General features: G+C 39.9%; 1 protein-coding gene across 5 annotated transcripts in view; it reads right to left on the reverse strand.

Moving 5' to 3' along the window:
* The window catches only part of VWA5B1 (von Willebrand factor A domain containing 5B1), a 168,365-nt gene that overhangs the window by 124,267 nt on the left and 25,250 nt on the right, over positions 1–18,848 (reverse strand). For 4 of the 5 annotated variants that reach the window (XM_016422071.2, XM_007491251.3, XM_056795674.1 and 1 more), the window contains exon 3: positions 2,532–2,685. In XM_016422071.2, coding sequence (XP_016277557.2) covers positions 2,532–2,603 — 72 coding nt within the window. In that variant the 5' untranslated portion in view covers positions 2,604–2,685. Of the gene's footprint in view, positions 1–2,531; positions 2,691–18,848 lie in introns of all 5 variants that reach the window. The other variant, XM_056795675.1, reaches the window with a different exon arrangement.

An 18,848-nucleotide genomic window follows, 5' to 3' on the forward strand; every position in this document is an offset into this window, starting at 1 on the left:
ATCATCATAATCAGTTTACTTTTCCACCATCTTTCTGAGTAAATTCATTCTATCTTCTCTATAACTAAGAGTAATTTTTGAGAATGATAGAAATCCTCTATCCATGTAGACATATAAACATTTTGACCTTAATGAGTCCCTTAAGTTTTCTCTTTCTTATCTACCTTTTTGGGTTTCTCTTGGGTCTCATGTTTAGATTCAAAAAAATTTTTTTTGTTTAGGTTTGTCTTCTTCCTCAGGAATGCTTAGAAATCTCCTATCTTATTGAATGTCATTTTTTCCCCCTGGAAAGAGTATATATACTCAGTTTTGCTGGATAGATGACTCTGTGTTATAAACCTAGATCTTTTGCCTTCCTAAATATCATATCCCATGCCTTCCAATCCTTTAATATAGAAGCTGCTGGGTCCTGTGTGGTCCCAATTGGTATTTGAATGGTTTCTTTCTGGCTGTTTGCAGTATTTTCTCCTTGACTTGGTGGCTCTTGAATTTAGCTATTATATTCCTGGAAGTTGTCATTTGAGGATTTCTTTCTGGAGGTGATATGTGAATTCTTTCCATTTCCATTTTATTTTGTTGTTTGAGGATATCTGGGCAGTTTTCTTGGATAATTTGATGTCCAAAGCTTTTTTCTTTTTCTATTTTTTAGAGTTTATTTATTTAATTAATTTAGAATATTTTTCCAGTTAAATGAATCATGTTATTTCTCTCCCTGCCTCCCACCCCTCTCTTTTAACTGGTGAGTAATTCCACTGGGTTTTACATGTGTCCTTGATCAAGACCCATTTCCATATTATTAGTATTTGTACTAGGGTAATCATTTAGAGTCTACATTCTCAATCATATCTCCATCAAACCATGTGATCAAGCAGTTGTTTTTCTTCTGTGTTTCTATTCCCATGGTTCTTTCTCTGTATGTGGATAGTGTCCTTTCTCATAAGGCCCTCAGAATTGGTGTGGGACATTGCACTGCTGCTAGTAGAGAAGTCCACTACAATTGATTATACCACAATGTATCTCTGTGTATAATGTTCTCCTGGTTCTACTCCTTTCATTCTGCATCAATTCTTGGAGGTCATTCTAGTTCACTTGGAATTCATTCCATTCCATTCCATTCAGTTCATTATTCCTTTAAGCCCAATAGGTTTCCAAAACCAACAGATACCACAGTTTATTCAACCATTCCCCAATGGAAGGGTATCCCTTCATTTTCCAAATTTTTGTCTTCACAAAGAGCATGGGTATAAATATTTTTGTACAAGTTTTTTCCTTATTATCTCTTTGGGGTATAAACCCAGGAATGGCATGGTGGAATCAGAGGGCAGACAGTCTTTTAATGCCCTTTGGGTATAGTTCCAGATTGCCTTCCATAATGGTTGGATCAATTCACAAAGGTTTTTTTCTTGATCATGGCTTTCAGGTAGTTCAATAATTCTCAAATTGTCTCTCCTACATCTGTTTTCTAGGTCAGTTGTTTTTTTCAATAACATATTCATGTTTTCCTCTGTTTTTTCATTCCTTTGATTCTCCTTTATTCTTTCTTGGTTTCCCTTGAAGTCATTAGTTTCTAGATGGTCAATTCTTATTTTTAAGACCTGATTTTCCTCTGTCAGTTTTTGATTCTCTTTTTTCAATTGGCCCATTTCTTCTTGCATCAAATTCATATTTTTCTTTTACACTTTGCATGTGTTTCCTTTGCTTTCACTGTCCCTTCTGAGTCTATACCTTGCTCTATGTTTCCATAAAAATTCTTTAGAATTAGGTGATTTTTTTTGTTTGCTCATTTTCCCTATCTAATTATAGGTACACTCAGTTTTCTGGGAATTTTGGGGTACTCTCTTAAACTTCAGTCCTTCCTTGAGGCTACCTTTAGCTTTTTTCTGGGTTTCTCCCAGTTTCAGTTCTTCCATGATGGTCTGATGGCCTGATGGCTGGGAGCTCTGAGGGCCTCCTCCCCCTGTGGATTCAATTAACCCTTGAGATGCTGATAGCTTAAAAACTTGCCTCAGGCTTGGGCATAAGCTTTTGGACTTACTCTGAGCTTGATCAGATCAGGAATTGCTCAAATTCTAGCCTCAAACTTAGGTGTAAGTTTTTTGATCTCACTGTGTACTTGATCTAATAAGGCACACAGTTCATTGCCCTGTCCTGGAGCTCTGCCATGAGCTTTTGGCAAAAAGATCTGGACACCTTTTGAGTCTACCAACTTCCCAACACTGGGATCTATGTCTTTACCACAGGCCCAGACTGGGACTCCTGGCTTCACTTTGGGCCTACACAAATCAGCCCACTTTAGCATAGACTGCCATGGGCTGGGATTTTGGACTTCACCACAGATTTAGAATGTCAAGGGGTATGGATTGGTTGAACCTCTATCGTGCCTAGACAGGGTCTCAGGGTCTGAATGTTGGCTTGGACTTAAGGGTCAAACTTGGGACAGCAGATGTGGGGTAGGGATGTGTGGTTTGCTCTTCACTTCTTGCTGACCATGCTCCCCTCTCACCCCAGTGCCCCAAATGTTCTTTGCCTACCTTTTGGATTTTTCTTTTCTTGAGTGTTGTTTTATTCTGTTTCTTTGTTGGTACTTTCGGTCCTGAATTCATTTTGTTGTATTATTCTAGTATTAGTTGGAGAGGATTCTCATGGTGAATCTGAACTTCTCTGCTATACTCTGCCATCTTGGCTCTGCCCTCAGAAGAAAAAAAAACCCTCTTTTTTTTAATCTCGGCAATTTATATTTTTGTAAATATTACTCATATGACTTCTAAGATCCCATTCTAGATCTGTGATGTAATGATTCATGGGCTAACTAGTTATATCTCTCTCCTTCCAATTAAGTGAATTCATTCATCAAAGATAGAATTCTTATTGCCTCAAGAATCAGAAGAATTCAATTCAATAGTAGTTGAACTGCTAAGCTCACAAAGGATAGCCTCTCATTTATTATAATCAATAAACATTTATTAAAAATCTATGTGAAGGGCAGCTGGATGGCTCAGTTGATTAAGAACAAGGCCTGGAAACTAGAGAGCCTAGGTTCAAATGTGGCCTCAGACACTTCTTAGTTGTGTGACCCTGAACAAATCACATAACCCCCATTGCCTACCCCTTACTGTACTTCTGCCTTAGAATCAATAGAAGTTAAAGGGTTTTTTTAATGAATATACTATGTGCCAGGTATAATCTAACCAAGAACCATTTTGTAGTCAGATAGAAACCTATCAGTCCTTAGTGAGCATTGACATGTGGGTTCTTCCCTGAAGATTAGGTGAAATGAACAGATGCTTTGTGGCCTGGTAGCCTGCTGACTCTTATTTTCAAGACTGTCCTAAGGGTCATGGTGGGAATGGAGTGGGAGGCAGAATCCACCTTTTATATAGCCATTTGGTTAATCTTCCAATCTCTACCCTCTGCCAACTTGGCCAGGAACCACTCCTGTTCCTCTCCCTTGGTATTCTACCATTGGAGACTCTTTAATTATGTTTTTCTTTGCAGCAATCCTCTCTGCCTTATCTCAACTCCAGATTATCTGCTGTTAGGCTGATGGGAGACTGGTTACATTCACAGCTGTCTTCCCCACTAAAACTCTCCCTGCTGTGGCCCACAGGATGGCCATCCTAGCCAGAACCAGAAGGAACTATTAATTTCCTGGCATATCTTTTCTTTGTCCCTCTTCTTCCTCACAATATCCCCTCCTCCCCAACCTGATTCTTTTCTGCCTGGAATGGGAAACAGGGCTCTACTCCCATCCTTCAGTTGAAGATATAAGCCTATGCTGGGCACACTGTCAGCTAAGTTTCAGTTACATTTCAGTCAGTTGTGGCCCAAGGAAGACTTTTTTTTTTGGAATCTGAGTTGGAAAGGATGTTGAGACCATCTATTTCAACTTGTTTCTTACAAGTCCTCATCAAGGGGTGGCAAACTGACCATGTCCTGAAGTAATTCATTCCACCTTTATGCTGCCCTAATTGTTAGGAAATTAAATTTTGCCTCTCTGCAACTTTTACCTAAAGCTCCTGGTTCTGTTCTCTGGGACTAAATGGAAAAAATCTATTCCCTCTTAGATGTGATGACCTTTCAAATGCTTGTAAACAGTGAACCCTTTCATTTCTCTCTTATCCCAGTCTTCTCTTCTCCAGAACTAAGAGTCCCAATTCCTTCAGTTGATTCTAATATTCAGTGGCCTCCTCTCACCATCTTAGTCATCCCTCTCCTTCTGGACACTCCCCAAGCTGTCAATATTTACTCTAAAATGTAGTCCCCAAAACTGAACATGATATCCCAGATGTAGCCTGGTTTGATCATAGTAGAGAATGGTGGGAGTAGTGTAGACCTATCCATAGTCCTGGATATCATGCTTTTTGTGATACAACTAAAGATCATGATCATGCTAGCTTTCTTGGTTGCCTTGTGACATGATAGATTCATCTTGAGCTTTTAGGTCAAGAGGCATAGATCTATTTTTTAGGCCAAGATGCATAGAACTATTACCAGAGTAATTCTTCCAATACTTCTCTCTCACCTACTCCCAACTTACACACATTGCCCTAAGATGCCTAGCATATACTCATTCCACATGCATTTATTAATTGTTCATACTGGGCCACCCATGTGGCAAGCTTCCCTTTAGCTTGTCCTTGATTTTGAATACAAGTTGAATAGTAGTAACAAGGTAGCCCTAGATAGATCTAATACTTTTTAAATGTTGGTACTGATCAAGGATATCCAGGGAAATAATGAAAAAAATACAAAGGAAGGGGGCCTTGCAGTCCCAGATCTCCGACTATATTATAAAGCAGCGGTCATCAAAACAATTTGGTACTGGCTAAGAGACAGAAAGAAGGATCAGTGGAATAGACTTGGGGCAAGTGACCTCAGCAAGACAGTATATGATAAACCCAAAGATCCCAGCTTTTGGGACAAAAATCCACTATTTCATAAAAACTGCTGGGAAAATTGGAGGACAGTGTGGGAAAGATTAGGTTTAGATCAACACCTCACACCCTACACCAAGATAAATTCAAAATGGGTGAATGACTTGAACATAAAGAAGGAAACTATAAGAAAATTAGGTGAACACAGAATAGTATACATATCAGACCTTTCAGAAGGGAAAGATTTTAAAACCAAGCAAGACTTATAAAGAGTCACAAAATGCAAAATAAATAATATGGACTACATCAAATTAAAAAGTTTTTGTACAAACAAAGCCAATGTAACCAAAATCAGAAGGAAAGCAACAAATTGGGAAACAATACTCATAAAAACCTCAGACAAAGGTTTAATTTCTCAAATTTACAAAGAGCTAAATCAATTGTACAAAAAATCAAGCCATTCTCCAATTGATAAATGGGCAAGGGACATGAATAGGCAGTTTTCAGATAAAGAAATCAAAACTATTAATAAGCACATGAAGAAGTGTTCTAAATCTCTTATAATCAGAGAGATGCAAATTAAAACAACTGCGATATCACCTCACACCTAGCAGATTGACTAACATGACAGCAAAGGAAAGTAATGAATGCTGGAGGAGATGTGGCAAAGTAGGGACACTAATCCACTGCTGGTGGGGTTGTGATCTGATCCAACCATTCTGGAGAACAATTTGGAACTATGCCCAAAGGGTGCTAAAATACTGTCTGCCCTTTAATCCAGCCATAGCACTGCTGGGTTTGTATCCCAAAGAGATAATAAGGAAAAAGACTTGTACAAGAATATTCATAGCAGCACTCTTTGTGGTGGCCAAAAATTGGAAAATGAAGGGATGCCCTTCAGTTGGAGAATGGCTGAACAAATTGTGGTATATGTTGGTATTGGAATACTATTGTGCCAAAAGGAATAATAAAATGGAGGAATTCCTGGAGACTGGAACAACCTCCAGGAAGTGATGCAGAGTGAAAGGAGCAGAACCAGGAAAACTTTGTACACAGAGACTGATACACTGTGGTACAATCGAACATAATGGACTTCTCCATTAGTGTCAATGCAATGTCCCTGAACAATCTACAGGGATCTAGGAGAAAAAAGACTATCCACAAGTAAAGGACAAACTGTGGGAGTAAAAACACCGAGGAAAACCAACTGCTAAACTACAGGGATTGAGAGGATATGACTGAGGAGAGACTCTAAATGAACACTCTGGTGCAAATACCAACAACATGGAAATGGTTTCGAATCAAGAACACTTGTGATATCCAGTGGAATTGTGCATCAGCTATGGGATAGTTGGGGGGGGAGGAGAAATTGATCTTTGTCTCCAATGAATAATGCTTGGAAATGACCAAATGAAATGTTTAAAAAAAAGAACTTTATTAATCTTAAAGTATTATTAAAATATTAGTTATAATTCAAAAAAAATGTTGGTACCCCTGGGAAGGGTAAAATATTATATTTGAAAAAATCAGATCTGTGTTTTCATTGGTTTAAGGTGTTCCAAGTGTAGAAAGTCCATCAACAAATGCATATTGGCAAAGTGTGGATGATGGAAGTGGAAATGGGGGGGGGGGTTATCCTTCTTTGCAATTTATAGTCTTGAAGAGTTTTCTAGAATGGTTGAGATCTTCCGGGGGGGGGGGGGAGCCAAGATAGAGGAGTAAACCAGAGCAGTTCTGTGTCACCATGAGAATCCTTTCCAATCAAGATTAAAATATAATCACAAAATGAATACAAGAGTGAAAGAACCAACAAAGAGACAGCGTGAAAGAACTTTCAAGAAAAGAAAAACCCAAAAGATAGGCAGAGAACATCTGAGGTGCTGGGGTGAAAGGGGAGCAGAGCCAGCAAGAGGCTGTAGCAAGGAGGAAAGAATAAGCCAAGAGCAAGCTACCCCCACTGCAATGCCCCCCACACACATATGAACCTAAGCTCAAGCCAAGATTCAGACTCTGAGATCCTGCCTAGGCAAATAGTGGTATGTTCCAACCCAAACCCCTTGAAATTTCAAACTGGATGAAGTGGGCTGATCCTTGTGGGCCCAGAGTGAACCTAGAAATTCTGTTCTGGGCTTGGGATGAGGATATAGTTCATGCTTTTGGGTGAGGACACAGTTCACATCCCACCCCATCTTTTTGCCCAAAATTAATGGTGGAGCTCTAGGATAGGGCAGTCAAGGGTGTTCACATTTGGATAAAATATACAGTGAGAACAAAAAATTGAGCCTAATCCTGGGGCTAGAATTTGATCAGTCCCTGACTTGATCAAGTTAAGAATGAGATCAAAAGCTTATGCCCAAGCTTGAGGCAAGCCCTTAAACCAGCAGCATCTCAAGGGTCAATTGAATCAACAGGGGAAGGAGACCCTCAGAGCTCTCAGCCCTCAGACCCAGAAAATAAGCTGAGAATAACATCAAGGAAGAACTGAAGTTTAAGAGGGTACCTCAAATTCCCAGAAAATGGAGCCTACCTATAATTAGATTGTAAAAACGAGCAAACAGAAAAATACACCCAACTAAAGAATTTTTTATGGAGACAAAGAGCAAGGTATAGACACAGAAGGAACAGTGAAAGCAAAGGAAACACATGCAAAATGTAAAAGAAAATTTTGGATTGGACACAGATTTTGGAAGAGTTAAAAAAGACTTCAAAAATCAATTAAGAAGCAGAAGAAAAGTGGGGAAGAGAAAGGAAAATGATTCAAGGAGAAAGGAAAGTGATACAAGGGGGAAATAAAATGATGCAATAAGAAATGGGCCAATTGATAAAGGAGAATCAAAAACTGACAGAGGAAAATCAGATCTTAAAAACCAGAATTGACTATTTAGAAACCAATGATTCCATGGGAAACCAAGAAACAATAGATCAGAATCAAAGGAATGAAGAAACAGAGGAAAACATGAAATATGTTATTGAAAAAACAATTGACCTAAAAAATAGATGTAGGAGAGACAATTTGAGAATTATTGAACTACCTGAAAGTCATGATCAAGAAAAAAACTTTGGACATCATAATTCAAGACATTATCAAAGAAAACTGCCCAGATATCTTTAAACAACAAAATAAAAAGGAAACAGAAAGAATTCAAATATCACCTCCAGAATGAAGTCCTCAAATGATAACTTCCAAGAATAGAATAGCTAAATTAAAGAGCCACCAAGGCAAGGAGAAAATACTGCAAGCACCAGAAAGAAACCATTCAAATACCATGGAATTACAATCGGGAGCACACAGGATCCAGTGGCTTTTATATTAAAGCCTTTAAGCAGGCAAAATATTTAAATCAATTAATCAATAGATTAATCAATGAACATTTATTAAGTACTTGCTTCCAGGCATCGTTCTGGGCTTTGGGGATACAAAGACAAAAATGAATCAGCTTTCAAGGAATATATATGTATATATATATCTATATACATATATATAGTGAATGACAGAGATAGAAGATGATAGAGATAAATGATAGATTTGAAAAACAGATAATAGAGATAGATGATTAGATAAATTTATGATAACAGAAAAATACATAGATGGAAAGACAGATAGAACACATGAAATATAATTGGGGAGTGGTGGGGAAATAACATTAACACCTGAAAGGACCAGGAAGAGCTTCTGCATGATGTAGAAGCATCTATTATTGTGTTAGGCACTGGGGATACAAAGACAAAAATGATATGTGCCTTGAAAGATGCCATGGATTATCTGATTCGGGAATGAGAAGAGAATGCTTTCTGGTCTTGAGGGACCAATGGTACAGTGCTAGGAAACTGTGTTCCTTTTTTGAGAAACAATGACAAAACTTGACTGGATTGTAGTGCATGTAAAATGGACTAATGTAGAAATGGGGGTGTTGTATTACTCCTTGCCCCTCATTGCCCTTCTAGATTCTCCTCCCTCCTCCATCATACATACCCTCTCTTCATTTTAAGTTGATGCTATTCAAATCTATCATCTAATCAAAATCCTGGTAGTTGTTCTCTACAGATCCTCCAAGTTGCTCTTCTTTCTTCCTCAATGAGTTCAATACCTAGATAACAATTTTCTTCTTTTTCAGATCTTGCCCATATACTAGGGGACCTCATTCATCCATACTGACTCTGCTTCAAATATACTAATCATTCAGTTCTTGAACCTACTTTACCTCCTAGGAGCTATTCCTCTATCCCACCTCAGTCACACACAAAGATATTCATACCCTAGATCTTGCCATCACCCACAAATACATCACATCTCCATGTCCAGAATCCCGAAATCCTCTTGTCCAACTACAGTCTATTGGATTTTTACCTCTTTCTATGACTTTATCCTACAAACCCCTACTCTTTACCTGCTCTATGACCTCCAATGCCTTGACCCCTCAATTCTCTCCCAGGCTATCTCCTCTGCACTAACCACTTTCTCTCTTCCTCCTCCTTTTGAGTACTTGGTGAACAGTTCAACTACACTGTTTCCCATCATATCACCAATTGTGCCTAGCTAATCCCCAGCCTTGGATCACTACCAACAAATGATACCTTCACTTCTACACAAGTGCTGCTAAATGAAGGTGGAGAAAAACACACAACTATTCTGACTGGGCTCACAAATTTATGATATACAACCTCAACTGGGCCCTCACTGTTGCTAGACCATCCTACTATACCCCTTTCATTAACTCAGCATCCACTTTATCATAGCAACTCTTCTAAACCTTTGCATCCCTCCTCAAACTACCCATGACTCCCCTTTTCCCCAATCTCTCAACTGAGAGCCTTATTTAATATTTCACAGAAAAATCAATGTCATTTGCTATGAACTACCTCCTCTCCTGTCTTTCTCATCTCTGACCATTTAAGTGCTTCTGCCACTTTCTCCTTCTTCAACACTGTCTCATATGATGAAGTGGCAATACTCCTTACTAAGGCTAAACTCCCTGCTTGTTCAAGTGATCTCATTCCACCCATGTCTTCCAACAGATTGTCTTCTCTGTCATCACTCATTTTCTTTTTTAAATCCTTACCTTCCATCTTAGTATTGATACTAAGTATGGGTTTCAAGGCAGAAGAGTGTTAAAAGCTAGGCAATTGGAGTTAAGTGAGTTGCCCAGATTCATACAGCTAGAAAGTGTCTGAACCTATATTTGAACTTAAGACTTCCTGTCTCTGGGCCTAATCTTTCACATGTTTCCAATATCTCCCTCTCTGCTGGCTCATTTCCTATGGTGTAAAACATGCCCATGTCTCCCCATAATGAAAAAAAAAAAAACCTTTACCTGATACTTCTTTCTATCCAAGCTATCATCCTTCCTATATCTCTTCTGCCTTTGTAACTAAACTGCTGGAAAAGGCTAAGATAGATACCTCACCCCTTTCCTCTCCTCTCCTCTCCTCTCCCCTCCTCTCCTCTCCTCACCTCTCCTCTCCTCTCCTCTCCTCTCCTCTCCTCTCCTCTCCTCTCCTCTCCTTTCCTCTCCTCTCCTCTCGTCTCCTCCTCTCTCCCCTCCCCTCTCCTCCCCTCTCCTCCCCTCTCCTCCCCTCTCCTCTCCTCTCCTCTCCTCCCCTCTCCTCTCTGCTCCTCTCCTCTCCTCTCCTCTCCCCTCCTCTCCTCTCCTCTCCTCTCCTCTCCTCTCCTCTCCTCTCCTCTCCTCTCCTCTCCTCTCCTCTCCTCTCCTCTCCTCTCCTCTCCTCTCCTCTCCTCTCCTCTCCTCTCCTCTCCTCTCCTCTCCTCTCCTCTCCTCTCCTCTCTCCTCTCCTCTCCTCTCCTCTCTCTCTCTCTCTTTCCTTTCCCTTACAATATGACTTTAGCTCATTATTCCTTTGAAGCTGCTCTCTCCAGAGTTATTAGTTGTCACTAACATTCCCCTTGATTTTTTGTAGCCTTTGATGCTCTTGATTTCTTCCTTGACACTCTCTTCTCTCTGGACTTTGAGAATGCTACCTTTTCCTAGTTTTCCTACTTATCTGACCATATCCTTGCTTTTTCCTTTCCGAGATTCTTCATTCAGATCTCACCCTCTAACCATAAGCATCTTTCTGGATTCTTCTGTGGTCCTCTTCTCTTTACTTGCTGATCTTAGCTCCCAGATTTAATTGCCTGCTCTATAGTGATCATTCTCAAGCCTATCTATCCTACCCCAAACTTTTCCTAACCTCCAATCTCACATCTCCAATTGCCTTTTAGATATCTGGAACGAAATGTCTAGTGGATATCTTTAAAATTCAATATATTCTATCCAGAACTCATCATTTCCCTCTAAACTCTCCTCTGCTCTTTCCTTCCTTATTACTGTAGAGGATAACACTATCTTCTCAGTCCTTCAGGCTCATATCCTGATTTCCTCATTATCCCTCCTCCCTCATCTTCATATTCAATATATGGCCAAGGCCTGTGAGTTTCACCTTTGCCACATCTCCCAAATATGCCCCCTTCTCTCCTCTGACACTGCCACCACCCTGGTGTAGACCCTCATTACCTCATGCCTGGATTCCTGCAATAACCTGCTTGTAGGCCAGCTTGCAGACAGTCCTAATAGGCAGACGTAAGAATCTAGGTGAATGGGTTAAAGAACAGGCCTAGGGGAGCAGCAACAGGAACCAAGTTTGAAAAAAGAAGTGTCAAGGAATCATATAAAGACAGAATTTTAGAACTGGAAAGGAGATTAGCTGGTCTAATCCTTACTGTCCTCTCTACTGCAACATTTATTGATCATGATCTTTTATTAATTCATATTTTTTAAAAACTTTTACTTTCCATCTTAGAATTGATATGAAGGATAGATTATGAGGCAGAAAAGTGGTAAGGGTGAGAAAGTTAGGGTTAAGTGACTTGCTCAGGGTCACACAGCAAGGAAGTATCTGCCATCAGATTTGGATTTAGGATTTTTAGGCTTGGCTCTCAATCCATTGAGCCACCTATTCATCTTTCTCTCTTCCTTATGACCCCATAACACTGTTAACCCCAGACCTTCCATCCATCAGTACTTTTCCAGATGATTACCCTATATACCAACTATTCTATCCTCCCCATATTGACCCATTAGTTGACAGATTCAATTTAAGTCCTGGGCTTCCTTATCCTGATCATGGACTGTCAAGCCTTTATATGGTTCCTACTGTCTTGCTTTTGCTCCCATTTACATGCTGTTGGATGAAGGTCAAGAAAATAATCCAACTCTTTGTGACCCCATTTGGAGTTTTCTTGACAAAGATACTGGGGTGTTTTGACATTTCCACCTCCAGCTCATTTTACAGATGAGAAACTAAGACCATCAACAGAGTGTAGTGATTTGCCCAGGGTCACCCAGTAAGTAAATGTCTGAGGCTAGATTTGAACTCGGGAAGATGAGATTTCCTGATTCCAGGCCTGGCACTCTATCCACTGTGCCAAACAATTGCTCTCACAGCAGCCTTTACATACCTTTTATTTCCTTTTCAAGCTTCCTATGGCTTTCCCCTGCCCCTACCTGCTTTACTGAGAATCTTACCTCATATTTCATTGAAAAAATTTGAGACCATTTGTGAAGAACTCCTTTATCTCCCCTATCACCTATATGCTTTCTGCTACTATCTCCTGCGCCATTGTCTCATGTAAAGAGATGGCCCTTCTTCTAGCCAAAGCTACTCTCCATGGACTTCCATTCCTTCTTAGGTTCTCCAACATATTGCCCTCTCTAGCATCTCCCACGTTTCACTAATATTCAGTCTCCATCTACTGGCTCCAAATTCTTCACTTGATCTGACTGTCCCTGCTAACTACTATCCTATATTTCTCTTCCCTTTTGTGACTTTCCCTTTCTGAGAAGGCCATCTCTAATGAGCGCCTTCACTTTCTTCTCGCGCAATTCTAAAGCCTCTGCGGTCTGACTTCTGACATTATCATTTAACTGAGACTCTCTTCATCAAAGGTACTAAGAATTGCTTAATTGCCAAATCCTCATCCCTCTTGACCTTTTTAACATTTGACACTGTTAATAGCCCTCTTCTTGGTATTCCTTTCAACCTGGGTTCTCCTCCTACCTGCCTTATTTCTCTTTCTCGGTGTCCTTAACTGGATCTTTTACATCATAGTCATTAACCATGGGTTTTCCCAAGGATTCATTCCTGGGCCTTTTTCTCTTTTCCATTTTTTCAAAAACCATTACCTTTCTGCCTTAGAATCAATACTAAGTATCATTTCTAAGGCAGAAGAACAGTAAGGGCTAGGCAATTGGAGTTAAGTGATTTACCCAGGGTCACACGGCTATTGTATGAGGCTAGATTTGAACCCAAGTTCTGCTGTCTCTTTCCAGGACTGGCTCTCTGTCCACTATGCTACCTAGCTGCCCCACAAGGCCCTCTTTCATTTTTTTTCTTCTCACTTGGTGATAAACTCCCATGAGTCCATTTATCTCCATGCAAATGATTCCTAGGTCTATATGTCCAGTTTATTGTCTCTCTTGATCTAGTCTTGCAACACTGTCTAGTAGACATCTCAAATTGAATGTCCAACAGACATCTTAAATTCAACACATCAAAAAATGATGCAATGATTTTCCCTCCAGCCCTGCCTCCCAATTTCTTTAGTACTATTGCCTTTACCACTATATCTTCCCAGTTTCCCAGGCTCACCACCTCAGCGTCATTCTCTTTCTCATATTCACTCTCTCTAGCTAATCTTTTGCCAAGTCTTGTTATTTCTACCTTCATACCATCTCTGGTATATGTGCCTTTTCCCTCTTACTCAAGACAGTTGCCACCCTGTTATAAACTATCAGCACCTCATGCCTCAACTGTTACAATGGACTGGAGACTTTTCCCCTTTCCTGAAGTGTCTCTCCACTCCAGTCTAGCACATGACAAAGTATTCTTCCTAAAGCTTGACAAGTTTGATCAGGCCACCCCCTTACTCAATAAGATTCAGTAGGACTCCAAATTGGGGTAGTGAGGTGGTGCAGTGGCGAGAACATCAGGAGTTAGGAAGTCTTAGAATCTTTCTGAGTTCAAATCTGGCCACAGACATTTACTAACTGGGAGAAGTCACTTCACCCTGTTTACCTCAGTTTCTTCATCTATAAAAGGAACTGGAGAAGGAAATGGTAAATTACTCCAGTATCTCTGCCAAGGAGACCCCAAATGGGATCTCCCAAAGTCAGAGATGATTGAAACAATTGAACAACAACAAGAGACTGGCCATATTTTGTCTTTGTAGCATGAGCACATTAGAGGGACTTACAATGTTTTTGTTAAATTGTATTTCATTCTTGAACACTAATGACATTATAGAGCAAAGGCCTTTTAAAGGAGATTCTAATTAAGGGTGGGGGGGTGGAAAACAACTGAAATTGGAGAAATAGAGACCTCCAAGCACATGCCTCAGGAAAGTTTATTAGGTAGGAAGTTAAGCTGTTCAGTTGTTTCTTTCTTATCAGTCTCAGGAAAGAATCAGGAGACATGTGAAGAAAATTGAGGTGACTGAGGACCCCAGGAGTAGGAAGTCTTTCCTTTCCCTTTGTTGGGTTTACAAACCAGTTAATCCATATAGATGGAGATGCTGTAGTGTCAGAGATGGGAATACTGGTCTGGAAGTTCAGACCTGAATTCAAGTCTTGCCTCTGATATTAGTTGTGTAATACTCAAACATGGGTTTATCCCAAAAATCTTAGCACTCTTTTAAGCTCTAATGACTTTTGAGATACCCTTGGATCTGTGAGAGACTTTCCTTCCAAATCCTCCCTTCCAAAGACACACAGGTCACCATGACTGCCTGTCTGCCTATTTTATTCAGTTATGACTTCCCATAAATTTGTCATGGTGGGGTAAGTAGGACACTTTGTACATTTCCTTTATTCCTTTGTAATATTCCTTTATTATCCTTGAAGATGCCTGGGGAATACATATTTTTAATTCTTTGGTAAAATTATGTTTTAAGACCTGGAGTCATAGTATTACCAATAAAACATAGAGATGAAAAAGATGGGGCTTTGTTATAAGGTTATTAGAATAATTTTGTATAGGTGCTTATCAATGGGCTGAGTGACTACATAACTTGACAAATTTTGTAATGTAATGGAATTTACCTATGCTTCAAGAAACCATGAATATGATATAGAGAAATATGGAAAGACATATATGAACTGATGCAGGGTGAAGCTAGCAGAACCAGGAAAACAATATACAAAAACACAACAAAATAGTCAAAACTGAATGATATAGAATTATAATGACCAAACTTGTCCTCAAACAAGATATATTAGGAGGCATCTGCTCCTGCTCCTTTGCAGAGGTGGTAGATTGTGGGTATGAAACATTATTTAATGTCAGATATTTTCCTTAGATTGGTCAGTTTTGCTGAACATCCCCAGCCCTCTAGAAGTGATGGCTTTTTGGGGGAGTGAGGAGGGACAAATTAGGAAATTTAAGTGATATAAAAAGTATTAATAAAATTCATTTGAGATAAAAAAAAACTTTGCATTTCCCCAAAGGCAATCTTGTTTACTTTCATTCTCCTGGGTGATTTGGGGCCCAGTTCATTATCCATTTATGGACTCTTTCTGAGACATATATAGTGATTGGTGAGCATATCTAACTTCATATCATAGTCTGGACAACAGATATTCCTTCCCTTGATTTTTTTCTGCATGAATGGTCAGGCCACACTGTTTGGAATAGTTATGGCTCTCATTTGTATATTGGGGGAAATGGCATCTGTCTCTGTGAGACTCCAAAGTGATAATATAAAAGCACCATATAAATATCAGTTGTTATTTCAAAATAGCAAAATCCTGGAATCTTCTCTTCTAGTTATTCTAGGAGAAAATCCCTTAATTAGTGACCAACTAAGTGGGTGTTAACTAGATAGATGGGCCCTTCTCCTTAATTGGATTAATTAAGGCTCAACTACAACATGCTAACAAGAACAATTAGCAGCTTATGGGCTGAGGCACAGTGAAAGAGGATCTAGATTTGCTTGAGAAAACAGCATCAAATAGCTAAGAGTCAGGATTTTAATCCATGTGTCCTGATTTCTAAGAGCACTTTCAGTGCATTCCCCAGCATCTCTCTGGACTAGTATCATTGAGTAGACACATTCCTTCTTCCTCAGTACTAGTTGTAGTAACCTCTTCTCTTTTGTGGTTCAATCAATTCACCTCTATCAAGGACTACAGGCAGCTATGATTCCCCAAAGCTGCTCCTCTTCTTCCTTTCTCAAAACCTTCAAAATCTAGCTCACCATCTTCCTCTCTGATACTTCATGCCTGATGTCTTTGTATGGGGTGAGAAATTAGTGTATTCTCAAATTATTAATTCCAAGAGATTAGTAAAGCTGCCACCCCTCCCCCATCCATTTCTCTTCAAGATGAGATTACCCCACCCTATACTCCCTGTAGGACAAAGGTTTTACAGCTTTAAGTGGGTTTGTCTAGGAACTTGCCTTAGGGAAGTGTCCCAGACAGATCTTGTCTTAGATCCCCCCTCCCCCTCCCAAGTATTCAATGATCTAATCTTAAGAACCTTCTTTTTTTTGTCTTAGAAGTTTCTTCCACAGTATCAGGCCTCCTAGGTAATCCATTCCTGAACTCTTCCTCTCTTTGTATCCATTGTAAAGTTATTCAATTGAATATTCCTGTCCTTTATTTCTGTATTAAAATCTTTGTCTCCAACCCTAGACCATTTCTTTAAAATGTTAATCTGAAAGAAGGCTTGAATGGGTAAAATAAAATGTTAACTTGAACAAAGACTTGAATGGGTAAAATAAGCATTATGTTTTCCTATAACTTGTGTGTCTCAGTAAACCTTGTAACAGTTTATCGGGAACATTGTTTCAGGGGTCTTTATGACTCTGGTCAATGACTTGAGGCATGGCCACACATCTCTCTCTCTCTTTCTGAAAATCTAGGGAACATTGTCTCAGTTCTATGATGTGAGATATTGCTCTACATCTCTCTTAATAAATATATACCGAGAAGCGGAGTCAAGATGGCAACCTAGAAGGAACAGAAGTTCAGACCTCTGAATACCCTTCCTTATCAATCACAACCAATGCTCCTAGGGGACTGAAAATCAAACTTAACAACAAGACAGAGCCAAGGAACCCTCCTTCTGGACTTAATTCAAAAGGTACACCCCCCAAAAGCCAGAATCTGAGAACACTCGGGTTTAAGGGGAAGACAGAAGGAAGGTCCCAGGACACATCCCCCCTCCCACCCGTAGCGCTGAGACTCCAGCAGCAGCAGGAACTTCTGGACAGGCAAAGGTGCTGGTCTGGAGGGTGTACCTTGCAGGCAGTGCTGTGCCAAGTTCAGAGCATCCAACACAGATGGCGGGGAAGGAGCTAGAGAGGGAGCATAGACCTAGCAGCTGGCCAGAGCTGTGGAGATCCTCCATATTTGCTCCAGCCTTCCAAGAGGTTTTGAACTCAGAGCACACCCAGCCCAACTAAGCTGAACTTAATCCCATCAAAAGTCTCCAGAACTCAGTAAAGCCCAGGCTCCACACCCATCCTCACTGATTGCTGGACATTAATCCATTCAAAAGCCTCTAGAGGACAGGGAAGTTCAAACCCCCCAACAACCCTCCCCCAAAGACTATACCCAGAGATCTTCTGTTAAAGCTCCAAGAGGGGAGACTGACAGAAGCCCCCAAAACCAAAAAAAAATGAGAGGAGCAAGATCACAGACAAATACGGGGAGTAAAGAAGGGGTGAATATGAGCAAACAACAGAAAAAGAAGAAAGAAACTACAATAGAAAGCTTCTACTCAGCAAAAGGAACAGAAGGGGAGAGATCAGCAAACAATAAATCAGAAATCCCAGCGAATTAGATGCAGGCTATGGAAGAACTCAAAACACAATTAAGAGAGGCTGAAGACAATTGGGAAAAGAACTTAAAAATTAAGATAAGGCTGGGGGCAACTGGGTAGCTCAGTGGATTGAGAGCTAGCCCTCGAGATGGGAGGTCCTAGGTTCAAATCTGGCCTCAGACACTTCCCAGCTGTGTGACCCTGGGCAAGTCACTTGACCCCCATTACCTAGCCCTTACCACTCTTCTGCCTTGGAGCCAATACACAGTATTGACTCTAAGATGGAAGGTAAGGGTTTTAAAAAAATAAAAAAAAATTAAGATAAGTCATCTGGAAACAGAGGCACTTGAACTAAAATGAGAAAATACTGTCTTGAAAGCTGGAAAATGAGGCAAAGGAGAAGAAAGATGAGGCAAAGTTGATGAAAGACGAGGTAAAAAGGATGAAAGATGACCTTCAAAGAAAATCAGACCAGAAGGAAAAGGATGACCAAAAAGCCAGGGATGAAATCCAGTCTTTAAGAACCAGAATACAACAACTGGAATTAAGGGACCTCACAAGGCAGCAGGACACTATAAAACAAAACCAAAAGAATGAAAAAATTGAGGAAAGCATCTCATTCACAAAACAGAAGATTTAGAAAATAGTTCGAGAAGCGACAATTTAAGAATCATTGATCTACCAGAAGACCATGACAAAAGAAAAAGTCCTGACATAATACTACAGGAAATTATTCAGGAAAACTGCCCGAGATCCTAGAACAAGAGGGGAAAGTGGAAATTGAAAGAATACACAGATCACCTCCTGTATTTAATCCCCAACTGACAACACCCAGGAATGTTATAGCCAAATTCAAAAACTATCAGACCAAAGAAAAGATATTACAAGCTACCAAGAAGAAGTCATTCAGATATCACGGAACCACAGTGAGGATAACACAGGATCTTGTTGCATCCACACTGAAGAACCAAAAGGCATGGAATATGATATTCTGGAAAGCAAGGGAACTAGGTCTACAACCAAGAATCAACTACCCAGAAAAACTGACTATATTCTTTCAGGGGAAAGTATGGTCATTCAACACAATAGAAGAATTCCAAGCATCCATAAAGAAAAGACCAGATCTGAACATAAAATTTGATGTCCAAGCACAGAACT

Source organism: Monodelphis domestica, chromosome 4, assembly GCF_027887165.1.
Source record: "Monodelphis domestica isolate mMonDom1 chromosome 4, mMonDom1.pri, whole genome shotgun sequence".
Lineage (NCBI taxonomy): Eukaryota > Metazoa > Chordata > Mammalia > Didelphimorphia > Didelphidae > Monodelphis > Monodelphis domestica.